We start from the raw sequence: 14,425 nt of genomic DNA, 5'->3' as shown, positions 1-14,425 counted from the left end.
CGTTTGGATTGCCATTGGATTATACTTCCAGTTTCCCTTGTCTGATAATGTCCAGTGTCTGCTCACCCTGGTTGGGGCACATATTGCCCTCCCGGGAATGCATTGGGTGGGAGTTGTACCTTCCCACCACCAGCGCATGTTCTATCACCATTGCAAAAATCTCAGCAATTCTGAAGCAAATATGCACTTTGTTTTCCAGGATGCACCTTGTTCTCAAAGCAAATGCACTTCTGAACACCTCCTGGGATCATGATTCATCTTTCAGACATGGTGCCTGCCAGCGGAAATACTGCGATTTCTGCAGTGACAGGAACCAAAGATGTCTGTGTGAGCAGTCACTTTGTTCAGGATGCATGCTCTCTCTCTCTCTCCTTTTTTTTTTTTGTTTTTTGTTTTTGCTTTAGAAAATAGAAACATAATTTGATATTATCTCAACAGAATAGAGAACTGGATCAAAATTATGCCATATAAACTACCATAGACATAAATATAATAGCTCTGCATTTAGACAGGAGATATTATTTGTGCAGATTCAGGATGGGTTACAGCTCAACAGCAGTGCATGTAAACAGGAACTAGAGTAAACCACAAGCTAGACATGAGGCAACAGTGTAATGTGACCACTAAAACAATTCATGCATTTCTAGGCTACATGTAGGGCCAGCCCTACCATTATATAGAGGGAGGTCAAAGCCTCAGGCAGCAGATTTAGGGTGTCATGAAAGGATATGCTATTTTTGTTATTGTATATTTACCATTAAAGAAGAGGAGAATCACTTCTGGTATTTTCTGGATGGTGCACCAAAAGAACTTTAGGTTGCTTTAAGTAGTCTGCAAATTTGCCCCATTGAGTTGTGGGGTAACATTTGTTTCTGTACTTCAGGCAGCAAAATATCAGGAGGATCAGTCCTGACTAGCTCAAAAGAAGTACAGTCTCTATAATATAAAAAGGATGGCATCATTTTGTTTTATGTTGGTAAGACTTTGCCTGGAGTACTGTATCCAGTTCTTAGCATTATAGCTTAAGAAATGATGTTGACATACAGGAATATGTCCACTACACTGGGCTGGCGCTGAACCCAAACTAGTGGGCTCAAAGGAAATTTCAGATTACGTCTTGATGTTGCAAAGTGCCTGTTGGAAACTCCCTAGGAGTAGTTTGTGGAATGGCATCAGTCCCTGGACCACCACTTTGAGTAGCACTGGTGTAAAGGACAAGTGCTAGTAGTATGACTCCTCAGCTTTTGCTCCTTTAATGGAATTTAAGTCACCATCCATCTTAAATGGAAAATGTTGCATGTATGGGCATTAAAATGACTGATATGATGGCATGATATTTTCATCTCTATTAGAAACGAGTACATTGGAAAGACAGATATTCGAGAACTGATATGACCAGGGGCATCACTAGTGGGGTGCTGAGGGTGCAAGCCACATCTAAGTGGGGGTGACATCACTGCTCCCCAGACATCTGCCTTTTGACAAAAATGGGCTGTGACATTCATCTGCGTCCCTTTAAAACACTGAAGAGTGAGTGGATTGAGGCTGTCTGGGAGAAGAAAGGAAAGGCCCCGGGTTTTTTAATGAAAAAATTAAATTTTATTTTTTTAAAGAAATGAATTTTAACAATTTTTATTCTTTTTAAAATTTCTTTAAAAATCATATTTTCAAAATTTTAACTTTAATCCCATGAAATTATGTAATTATATAATGCAAATTATGTAATGTAAATACATTTAGGCTGTCTGTATAATATGGTAATGTAAAGATATAATTTAATTTTCCTAGTTATGTCACCGCTATTGCATTGACTGATATATGATAATTACGATTTATGAGTAACATTAGTACAAAAAACATTATTAAGGATTCTGTATGGTGTAGTATTAAATACTTGAAGGGATGTCATATTGATGTTGGAGCTTGTTTTCTGCAGCTACAGAGACTAGGACACAGAACAATGGGTGCAAACTCCAGGAAAAGAGATTCTAGCTCAACATTAGGAGGTACTTCCTGACAGTAAAAGCTGCCCGACAGTGGAACAAACTCCCTCAGAGTGTAGTCGAGTCTCCTTCCTTAATGGTCTTTAAACAAAGGCTGGATGGCTATCTACCAGGGGTGCTTTGATACTGTGTCCCTACATCACAGTGGGGTAGACTGGATGGTCTCTTCCAACTCTATGATTCTAGTATTTAAGGAAATCAATGGGAGGCAGTGACATCATGAGTTACCACACCAGATGACATCTACCATAGCGATGCCACTAGATATGATTAAAAGTGTTGATAAGTTAGGAACAAAAGGAAGACTTTAAGTAGTCTTTTTTAGGCTCATTAATTGCCAGCTGTTTAGGTAGTTGGGCCATGTCACACAGAAGAGTATGTTGCCTTGTATTAAGAAGGTCTGGTAGGCATCCAGGGTTCTTATAAATTAGTGTATATACACAAAGGAAAGAGTGGTACCCACAAGTTCTCCATTTGGCTGCTGGTTCTGTAATTAGAGGTGCTGCAGCCAAGTTCCTCTTCGTTTGAGGCAATAGCCCTTCTCAGGACTGAGTTCTTGGGCTTTGTTAAACAATAAGCAGGGCAGAGGAAAAATTGGGTTTGAGGTTGTAGGAATGGAAAGGCTGATCATGGCAATGCTATGCCATATTGGAGTGTTATGCTATATTCAAGATAGTCAGCTGATAGCCTGTTGCTCTAACATGTCTGATCAACAAATCTCATTTATCTCATCTCAGAGCAGAAGCAATCTGAACATCTGACTTCCTTTTTTGTGCTATCTATTCTTTTTCTAAAACAGAAGTTAGCAGATTGACTAGCATAGCAAGGCAGCTGTCTGAACCACTGAAGTATGGTGAGAAAGAGCTATAGCTCATGTTATTTAAAAATAAGGGATGGTGGAATTAAATAGAATGGAATGAAAAGATAATATTGGCAAAGCTTTATTTCAGATTATAAAATGCAAAAAGTCATGGGAATATCAGTACTTTAGTGAATAATATTTCCATTATTCTGCTGCACTCTGAGTACAGTTTATCCTTTTTTCTAAAAATCTCTCTGTGTTTGATTTCCTGGCACATGTACTAGAGGATTATTACTTTCAATGTCTAATTGTTCCATTTGTAATGCTGTAAACAGAACGGCAACATTTTAGTTTGCCATGCAAGTTCCTATCAGACATGCTGTGTTCAGTGAATTCCTCTGGATTTGTTCATTTTTATATCATGTGGAATATAAGAGACAAAGGAAGGGAACTTAAAGTGGTAAGATTTGGATAACATTTAAAATATATGAAGTATTTTGATACTGACCAACTGTTAGCTTTAAATTAAACATTCAGGCCACCCTCTAAACATACCAATATTCTTATTTGCAATCCTATGCCCATTTACCTGGGACTGCATACAATTTCACAGTAAAACAAAACAAGTTGTACTAGGAGTGGCTATTCAGCCCCAAAAGCCAGAGCCTTTGGTTCTAGCCAATTTATCTATCTGTAAGCTCCACTTGTATGTTTCTTAATTGACAAATTTGAGAAAATAAGATTTAAAGTCCTATTGTATAGTCTACTGTTCAGGTCCAAAGGTAAGAAGGTTGTTCTTCCGAGTACATAGGGTAAGCTAGTACTTGAAACAAAAGTTTCTGTGTTGAGTGCTTTCATTCCAAGTTCCAACTAACCATTCAGCCATGTGCTTTTCTGATATACTTTATTCTGTTCACTGCTCCCACTTTTAAAAAGAAATACAACTAAAAATACAAAAGAATGCTTAGTGTTCTGTGACTACTGAACATGCTCAATTCACACTGTACTATTTTGCCCTGCCCCCCCTTAGGTTTTGGGGATGGAGGAAATCATCTGGTCCTACATTAAATGGTAGTGATATATTTATTGTATGATAAACTGGTTGCATGGTAAGGCTCCCTGTTTAAAAATCTGAACAATTAACTCCCATGTTTGAATGAAGTGGCCTTTAGTTACATAAAAACAAGCAAGCTTGGCTAAAAATAGAAATGAACACTGTCTGCCATTCCATAAACAAATCCCCTCCACTACAAATGAGACAATTTTCTAGCTGTAACAATAGATGCCTTTATTTACCATTCAGTAACAGTAGAAATGTCAAAGCAGTTGCTTTCTCTGCCTAGACATTCTATTTAATTAGTAAGCACTTTGGGAGTCTTTTAAAATGGATAATTTTAAATTGTGTCGATTAATATTACATAAATGACTGAATAACTTGTAGAAATAAAGGATAAATGGATTAGTTTTTTGTGGGGTTTTCAAGCTATGTGGCTGTGTTCTGGAATAATAATAATAATAATAATTTATTAGCCCGCTTTTCCAGTGTAGATCAAAGCGGGTTACAACAAGGCAAAAGAAATACAAAAACCGAATACAAGACATACAGTATAAACATCATAAAAACAGCTCATTACGTTTAAAACATTATAAAATACAACAGCATAAAAAACCAGAAAAAACAGACTAGCTGAATAAAACCATCGTACAACAGGGGAGAACAGCATGAAGTCAGGACACATGGGGGAAAGCTTGTCGGAAGAGAAAGGTCTTTAATTCCTTCCTATAGAGATCAAGAGAGGTGACAGAGCGGAGCTCGTTGGGAAGAGAGTTCCAGAGCTGCGGGGCCGAGATGGAAAATGCCCTTTGTGCAGTCAAGGTGTATTTTGACTTAGGAACCCTTAACAAATGCTTCCCGGAAGATCTGAGAGTGCAGGGCGGATTATATGGGGAGAGGTGGTCCTCCAAGTACCCTGGGCCCAAGCCATTTAGGGCTTTATAGGTTATAACCAACACCTTGTATTGCGCCCAGAAGCGAATAGGCAGCCAATGTAGATCTTGCAGGATAGGTGTTATATGGCTGGTCCTGGAGCATCCAGTGACCAACCTAGCTGCCATATTCTGTACTAATTGAAGCTTCCGGGTTTGGTACAAGGGTTGCCCCATGTAGAGCGTATTACAGAAATCCAACCGAGAGGTTACCAGAGCATGTGCCACCATTTCAAGGTCCCCCCCCGGCCCAGGTAGGGTCGCAGCTGGCGTATCAGCTGAAGCTGATAACAGGTGCTCCTGACTGTCACATCCACCTGAGATGTAAGGTGGAGCGACGAATCCAGAAGCACCCCCAGACTGCGAACAGAGTCCTTCAGGGGAAGCGTGACCCCATTCAGGACAGGTGGAAGAGTTTATTCCTGATGTTTGACCAGCACCCGTGGCTGTCATCTTCAGAGAATCTTCTGCATCATCATCTTCTGCATCACGCTGCCATGGTCAGAGTCAGGGCATGTGTCGTATGGACACCATGCCCCAACTCTGCCCCCAGGCCAGCCTTAATGGCTGGTCTGCACAGCCCCATATTGGGTTGCAAAGGAAGAGCCTTGGTTGAGATGCAAATGGATGTTAAATTTCCTGGACTTTGAAAACCTCCCAGTTACCACCTGTCCAGGATGAGGAGGGGCCAGTCTGCAAGATATGCCCCTCCATACAGTCCTAACTTAGAACAGAAACAGCAAAATGCAGGCTTATGACTAACATCTTCAATTTTTTCCCTCCTGTTTGGTTTGTAACACCTTGTCTAATGAAGAAGTCAGTGAAGCTTTGAAAACTGGTGACATCTATATTGTGCATTTTGGTTGGCCAATAAAGGTATCACTGGTGGATTTTTGATTGGATTTGCTAAATGGCCAGCATGGCTACCCCTGGATATATTCATAAGATTACCGTATACTGAAAACCTCCAAGCATTTTAAAGTCAATAGTGTTGAAATGGGTATACACAATTTATTTTTAATTAATGGCTCTTTCAACTCTGAAGAAATCTCAGAGACGCACTTAAATCAAACAGGCCTCCACAAAAAGAAGCTTATTTCTGTGGTGCATTCACTGTGTTTATTTTAAGGTGGGCCTACTTCTTTTTGCTTCTGGCATTTTAGACTATGGTGTTCAAACTGGTAAAGCACCACAGTATCTAACTCCTGCTCTAAGGGAGCTTCAAGAACTTTATGGGTTGGTCCAGACTCAGCTTCTAATACTGGGACAAAACAGCAAGCTTCCTCTGACTTTTACTAGTGTCAGTTATCTTGGCGTTCCTCTTTCCTTTCTTTCTTTGAGGAAGCCTGCTTCAGGTAGGACATGACATGGGCATTGAAAATGGATACTGTACATATGGGCCATCTATTGCTAAACTTGTTCTTCCTGCTTCCCTTTGAGAATATGAATCACAGCAAAGATCAGAAAAGAGAGGACAGACTGCATCCACTTAACCGGCACATGAGTCCAGACTTCTCCACACATAGAAGGCAAGGAGAAACACAGATCTTTTATAAGTTAACAGTTTGAAAAGATAATTCTCTCAGTACAGTATTAAAAACCTTTCCCAAACCTTCTACGTTGCCCTGCTACAAAGGATGGAACTACTTTGGAGAATAGAATCAAAAGAAAATGGATTCTGTAAATATTTTGCTGAATCTATAAGTGTTCTATCCTCAACATTTGGTTTCTATAGTTTTCTGCTTCTTGTTACATCTCATAAGTAAATGGGCTGGCACTTTTCATTACGGTCTGTGTAGCAATCATTAATTTATGGCATATCAGGCACTGATGTCTACATCTGTCTTATGCTGGGCTAGTGAAATATTTCCTGAAGGATTTTACGAATAATAATAAAATAATAATAATATTTTATTTATATCCCACTTCTCCGTCAGGATCCTTACCAGGGCTTCCCTATTCAATTTCCCCACACCATACATAATATTATGCCATCTAAACAACACAGTGTGTTGGTGTAGTAGTCAGAGCGTTGAACTACAATTCTGGAGACCACAATTTGAATCCCTGCTCAGCCATGGAAATCCACTGGTGGCCTTGGGTAAGTCACACTCTTCTCTCTGCCTCAGAGGAAGGACAGGCAAATCCACTCTGAACAAATCTTGACAAGAAAACCCCATGATAGGTTCATCTTAGGATCACCAGCTCAGAAAAGACTTGAAGGTACACAGTGAGAACAATCAATCCCAATTGTGTGAACTACTTCATGTGAGTGAGTTCAGTTTCTGTTCTGAGCCCAGAGTAATTCAACTCTTACAGATAAATGAGATGAATGAGTACATGTAGTAAATCATAAACTCTGCAGGTGACAACAAATTGGGCCAGATAGCTATGACGGAGTGCTGAAGAGTTCTCAGCCTGATCCACTTCCCAAAATCTGAGCATAATTTTGTCATTGTAGCTTTAAAGAGTGTGTTTTTGTATTGTGAACTGCCCATTTACAGGATCATAGTTCTAATATCTGATTACCCCCCCCCCCCAAGCTCATTGATAGAACTATGTCAATGAAAAGTGTGGAATTTTCAAGTACTGAACTCTGGTCCACGATGAAGTTCCTGCTCCTACAGAAGAAAACTTCAAATGAAACCCAAATGAACTTCAGCACTGGTTTCATTACTAAAAAAGAGAACATGGTTCTTTTAGTTGATGTTTTCTGTTTGAAGCCACTAAGCAAGAACAGCACTTAGCCAGCTAAGTGCTGTAGGAGTAACACTTGACTTTCAAGTGGAAAGTGGAAAAATTGACATTTTTATCATGAGAGAAAAATTGGTGGTAATGGGCAGTAAGCCTTTTTCACATTTGTTATTGACATTGGGGAAAAACACACTTGAAGCAATGCTATGGTGAAAAATAGCTTACTGTTTTTCTGGCTATTATTTGGAAAAGATGCATTTGCTGTTAACAGACACCACAGTAAACTAGAGTTCTTTACAAGAGTAAAGACTAATAATAAAGAGAAAATCACTCAGAAAATGTTACAGGTGATCACTGGCAGGAGGCAGGTGGAAATGTCAGTATGCTGCATCCTGATTGATAGAACCTGGTCATGTTTTGCAGTCACTGCAAGCAATGAAGGTTTGTTCTATCAGAGCACGGTATACCTTTCCACCTGCTTCCCACCAGCAACTGCCAGTGCAACAATCAGAAGCAAGATGTCTGTTGTAATTCCTCCTCACACCAGAGATTGCTGGAAAGAGATGGGTGAAAACAATATGCTGTATCCTGATCAATAAGAAAACCGACCTTAGTCACTTGCAGAGGCATAGTAAATTAGGTCTGAGGGATGTCAGGCCAGGAGATGCTACTTAGCATATATAAACATGTATATATAATCTCATTTATTGATATGTAGATTCAGTTGTCTGTCTGCCTCTCTGTTTGAGCATAATTTTCGCTCAAAACAAAGCAGCACTTATAAAGATTTTACAAGTAGTCCTGTTGTAGAGCAAGATGGAAAAGGTGTGTGTGAGTGTGTTTTGTTATTGTTTTTTTAAAAACCAGAAATGAGTATTTGGTAACTTCTGGTTTTGTAAAACAAACAGAAATAGCACACATTTTTGTTGGGGCAGCCTGTGTTAGCGTACTGACGGTCAGAATTGTCCCTAGACCTACCAAAGTTGCCCACATCTGCTGTAAAGACATGCAGTCCTAAGGTGCAGAGACGTAGACAAGGAGGGGGGTCCGTGCGGTCTGGATCCCCCCTTCCTAAAATGGTGTGCGCCACTCCACTGCCATGCCAGGCCCCATTATAATCGTGGCACTTAGTCTGGACTCCCCCCTTCCCAAAATCCTGGCTACGTTCCTGCTAGGTGAAAGGGACAAAGGAATATACAGCTAGACACATAACTTACCCAGTTACAATTGGAAGAGCACTGTGGCATGAAAATGAATGAGAACCATTTTAAGGACCTAATGACAAAAGAAACTAAGCAGGGTCAGCCTTGGTTAGTACTTGGATGAGAGATCACCAGTCACTACCAGGTGCTGTAAACTATATTTCAGAGGAGGGAACTGACAATACCATCTCTTGTCCAAGAAAACCCTATGAAATGTATGGGATCACCATTAACAGGTGACTTGAAGGCACAATGCTTGATGACAAAGGCTTTGGAGTAGGGATATAGTATAATACCAGAGTAATGCCTAGAGTAGGTATAGCTTGTTTACTTTTAGTAAAAGTCAGCTGGGGAATCCTTTATTACTGAAAAGCTAAGGGCTAGCCTACGACATATTTTGCTGCCCACGAAAAAGAATAAAATGGCAACCCTTTTATTTCATTTACAAAAACACTGAAAATATTTAGTCTCTCCAGTCTTGTGAAAGGATTGTAAGCTGTAAAGCAAACATCACACAGACCCTATACAGACAGGACTGAAAGACAGCCTGTGTGCAGAGTCCAGCCACAGCGTCCTGACAACGCATGCTCTGACTCCGCCCCCAAGGCATCATGACGCTGTGCGCGCTCCAGACCACGTGGCATCATGATGTGACTACAGCACTGCATCCAGATGATGCAGTGCTGAAGGGGTGCCGCACCTTATGGAGGGTGCAAGGCTCTTTTTTGTGCCTCCAAAGGCTGAATCGGGGCTGTGGAGTGAGGCTGCCGTGGCCCCAATCTGGCTGAAGAAGGGGCAGCTGCATTTAGGGGCTGTATGTACAGCCCCTCAGTCTCATTAAGTGATACATCACAGAATAGTGGTGTGCAACATCAGCATGTTGTTAAATATAAAATATTTCCTAAGCATGCATTCAAGAAACATTTACCAACACATTTGTAGAAGAAATTTTTTTCAACAAGATTTTTTTAAACACTTATTTTGGCTCTTTATAACAAACAAACAAAAAGAGTGAGGATGTAAAACTTGTTATGTGTATGCAATGGTTTTAGGAAAAAACTGACAAATGAAAATGCAGCATAATTTAAACCCATCTTTATTCAAAATTGATGTATGTTTAGCAGATTGTCATCCTATACTGTAATAATATAAAATACTGCGATGAGAACAAAAAGAGTATTGATTGTTTTATGCTTTGTGTGCTTTGTGCAAACAGTGGCTCATTCAAAAGAAAGACTGGGAGTGACTTGGCATGGATAGTTTTTGCTTATTGTCTCAATAATCTGAGAACACAGAATTATAGCCCAGGATAGCTAAGGAGGAATCTTAAACTTGGCATATTAAATGTTAAACTTTCTCTTTCTTGTAATATAAAATGTCAAGAATATTATAAATCCTGAGGATGATATTTTATCCATAATAGAAATCCGGTGTTACTTCAATGACTCATACTGTCTTGCAGAATGAGCTGCTAATAGTTCAACTTGCTACTAAACATACTTCCTTGGGTACCACAGTTGCCCTCTGAAAAGAGGTGAACATGGCTAATCTAAGGCCTGTTACAGACTGCCAAAATAAAGCTGCTTCGGGTCTCTTTGGAGGTATGCTGTTTAAATGATGCATGCATCCTAAGAATCCGGAAGCTGCACCAAAGCTGCACTCCAGTGCTTAGGAATGGAGTGTGGCTTTGGTGTAACCTCCGGACTCTTAGGACCCATGCATCTTTTAAATAGCATACCTCCAAAGAGACCCGGAGCAGCTTTATTTTGGCAGTCTGTAACAGGCCTAAGACATTTTGTTACCTGAGGTGAAGGATGAGATGATGTCCTTTTCCACTGCTTAGTTGTAGGGCTGGCCATATGAGTAAGGCACAGTAGTGGTGTACCAGTGATGAATCTGACTAACTAGCAATTGTAACCAGTCTTCTTAGATGTTTCCTTACAATGCCATTTGTATCCTTCCACTGATTGTTACACATTGCCACAATACTGTACCCTATAGATTCAGAACTAAAGATTACTATTATTTAATGAATAAAATGAATTGACATCCTATTTCTATGAAGTATGTCATGTGAAATGCTATGCATGTTGCCTCAGACACAAGACCTATTGAGTTCAACAGGGTTTACTCCTAAGTAACTGAGTATAAAATTGCAGCTACAGCACCCTAAAATTAAAATTTATACTGTAAATAAGTTCATATATCTTGCGGGATAGAAAGGATATTTTTAGTTTCTCCTGTTAGCATGATTTTACATTTCACAGACAATTGCTTTCAACTGGTAACTTTGAGTCACCTTTATAATTAGACTTAAAAAAATCCTTAGCACTTATTAAGTGCTTTTTCTATATAATGCATTTCATCCCCACGTCCCAAACTGTGTAATTACCAGCTATTGAATCAGTAAAAAGACTTCACAAACTGGTAATCAGACAAAGCAAAAGCAAAAAATGTAGCGCAGATTAAGAAACATCAAAATGATGCACAGTGCAGTTGTGCATTCTGGTGTAGTCCAAGAGCACAACAGAATTTACAGCCACGTGGATGCTTCAAGTGTGGAAACTGCCAACATGATTCTATTTGGCTTTGGTTTCTCTCATCTCTGTTTCACTGTCCATGTCTGTTAGACAGCAATAGAACAGCATCTGAACATACTTAGTGGTTGTGGCTACAAGACAAAAAGACAAAAGTAATGAAATTATAAGAGTAGTAAATGCTTTGTCATTTGTGACAATAATTTTTGCATAATGGCCAGTTGGACTATGACTCTGGGGACCAGTATTTAAATCCCCACTCAGCCACAGAAACCCACTGGGTGACCTTGGGCAAGTCACACTCATCCTCAAGAGGAAGGCAAGGGCAAACATCCTCTGAACAAATCTTGCCAAGAAACCCCTGTCATAAATTTGACTTAGGTTTGCCATAAGTCAGAAACAACTTGAAGGCACACAACAACAACTCATTATCAACATGGTAGTCCTTTGGTTAATTTGAAAAGTGTGGCTATTTCAAGAGCTTGTGAGTGGGTTTTTTTTTTTTTTTTGGACTACAACCCCAAGGATCCCTCAGTTATCATGGCCATAGGTGAAGCTTGGCGGGGGTTCTGAAAGTGAGTAAATTTTCCAGGCTCTATCTATTGTAAGCTCTGCCTAATCACAGGAACATAGGGATGCCCCTAAAGGGAGGCCTGCAGCCGCCTCTTTCATTGCCGGATCAGGGCCACAGCTATTACATGCTGTGACCCCGATGTGGCATTTCTGTGATACAAAAAGGAGCCATAAAAAGCAGCTCTTTTTTGCAGTGCTTTAATCGCAGCGGCAGCAGCTTTTCGCTGCTTCTTTAGCGCAGCACATGTAAGTGCTGTGATGAAGATGCGGCGTGACACCGCCCACCATCTGATCAGGCATGCAGCATGGGGGTGGCTCTTTATGCCAGTCTGTTGAGGCCCAAAGTAAGTTGTCTTACATTGAGTTGAGCCACTGGTCCATCTAGACTAGTATTATCAACTGATTGGCAGGAGCTTTCCACAACTTTAGTAGGATCCTTTCCTAGTCTTACCTGAAGATCTGCTTTTCCCTGATGATTTCCTCATCAGGTACCAACCAGGTCTAAAATCATAGAATCATAGAGGCGGGTTACAAACTGCCATATAGTATGCGACGAGCGCGTACTAGGGTTAGGAAGGGGCGGTGCTTCCGCACCCCCTAACCCTAGTACGCGCTCCGCGTGCACAAAATGGCAGTGGCCGTTCCACATGGCCACCGCCATCTTGACGTAGCGGACGCACTGCATCCGCACGTCGCGCTCCAGAAATGACGCCGCGAGCGCGCGACTCTTCCGGGGCCTGAGAAGGAGCGCGATTTCCGTGCTCCTTCTCTGCAGCGTCCGGGAGCCGTGCGGTTTAAAGGCTGCGGCTCCCGGACGCTGCAAGCGGAGGCGGAGCCAGACTGCCGCTTCTCGGCGGTCTGTAACCCGCCAGAGTTAATGGTGATTAGCGTACCACTAAAACCAGTAACATTATGTTGTTTAATTTTTGTTTAACATACAGTCTATGCATATGAAAGTATTTTTAGGCACTAGTGCAGTGGTTCTCAAACTTCCTAATGCTGCGACCCTTTAATACAGTTCCTCATGTTGTAGTGACCCCCAACCATGAAATTATTTCCGTTGCTACTTCATAACTATAATTAAATAGGTGTTTTCTGATGGTCTTAGGCGACCCCTGTGAAAGGGTCATTCGACCCCCAAAGGGGTCCCGACCCACAGGTTGGGAACCACTGCACTAGTGAAATGAGAGGATATATTTTTATACATTTTAAAATAAATTAAAAAATTCTTACCAGAAAGCCACTGAATTAACTGAGGTCTCTTTTCAGCTGGCAAGTAGACTCCCAAAAAGTAAGCAGGAATTCCAGAGAGTGCTATGCCGATTCCAATAATGGAATTGATTGTATCACTGTAGAGAGGAACAATGACTAGGAAAAGGGTGCATATGCAATACACAATGGGGAAGAAGAGGCTGAGCTGCAAATACAAAAGATGGAGGCTAGTTAAAGGAAATACTGCAGAAAGATTATAGCATGTATGGTAGTAAACCCCCAATCCCATTATTCTTACACTTGCCAACTCATTTTGCAGAGAACGTACTTCTGGTAGACATGAGATTTAAAATCTCTTGTTGAGTCACTATATTCTAATCTCAGTCAGTGGCTGGTTCAATGATAAAAGTAGGACATACATAGCTTTGACCATCCACTATTGAAGACACTCACAGGATTTTTTTGGGGGGTGGGTGGGATAAAATTGCATGGTACTCCTAAAGAAAAGTTTATGCCTCTTAGAAAGACGAAAGACCAATCACGATGACATGTTTAAGTGAGACCTTACAGTTTCAGTGTCTGAAATATTCTGTATTTAAAATACTTAGGCACGTTACAGACGGGCGGTCTGTAAACGGGCGGTCTGCCGCCACCGCCGGCTGCTGCGTCCGGGACCGCAGCGGCCAAACTGCGCGGTTCCTGGACGCAGCCAGAAAGAAGCACCAAAATGACGCTTCTTCCTGTGCCCCGGAAGTGGCACCGCAAGGCGCGAGGCACAGAGGAAATTGTTCCATGCCTCTAGAGCAATGATTCCCAATCTCTGCTCCTCCAGGTGTTTTGTACTTCAGTTTCCAGAAACCTCAGCCATATTGGCCAATGGTTTGGGATTCTGGAAGCCAAAATCCAAAACACCTGGAAGGCCATAGTTTGGGGATTACTACTCTAGAGAGTACAGAGGCCTTTCTGAATTTTTAAAAATAGGACTCTTTTTTTTCATTTATATACTGCTTCATACCGCCTAAGTGGTTTACAACTCTAAGCTATTTTGCCCCCAACAGTCTGGGTACTCATTTTAGCGACCTCGGAAGGATGCAAGCCTGAGTCGAGCTTGAACCCTTTTTCTGGTCTTGAACTCGCAACCTTGTGGTTTTGAGTGAGTGGCTGCAGTATAGGCATTTAACCACTGCGCCACCAGGGCTCCTATTGATCCGTTGAGGAACATGTGTGATTTCTGGATCACTGGAAATTGCGCACCCCTGTTTTAAAATATAATCGGACATTGTGTAGATTGAATCTACTGATAGATCCTCAGCTGATTTGCAATAAATCAGCAACCTTGTCAACTTCAAACGGTTGAACAGCCATCACATCAAAAAGGCTTATTTTCTTTCATCAGACTACAGAAATCAAGAAAGC

General features: G+C 41.0%; 1 protein-coding gene across 1 annotated transcript in view; it reads right to left on the bottom strand.

The window, feature by feature from the left end:
• Positions 1–10,432: 10,432 nt before the first annotated feature.
• The window catches only part of LOC149317476 (Y+L amino acid transporter 2-like), a 38,534-nt gene continuing 34,541 nt past the window's right edge, over positions 10,433–14,425 (bottom strand). The window contains exons 10-11 of the mRNA XM_089518917.1: positions 13,031–13,214; positions 10,433–11,358 (exon numbers count right to left, since the gene is read on the bottom strand). Coding sequence (XP_089375043.1) covers positions 11,267–11,358; positions 13,031–13,214 — 276 coding nt within the window. The 3' untranslated portion in view covers positions 10,433–11,266. The remainder of the gene's footprint in view (positions 11,359–13,030; positions 13,215–14,425) is intronic.

Source organism: Sceloporus occidentalis, unplaced genomic scaffold (assembly GCF_023333645.1).
Source record: "Sceloporus occidentalis isolate IW3139 unplaced genomic scaffold, rSceOcc1.0.p SCAF_3, whole genome shotgun sequence".
In the NCBI taxonomy this organism is placed as follows: Eukaryota; Metazoa; Chordata; class Lepidosauria; order Squamata; family Phrynosomatidae; genus Sceloporus; species Sceloporus occidentalis.
The sequence above is the reverse complement of the archived record's forward strand: the minus strand, read 5'-3'. Positions and strand labels throughout refer to the sequence as shown.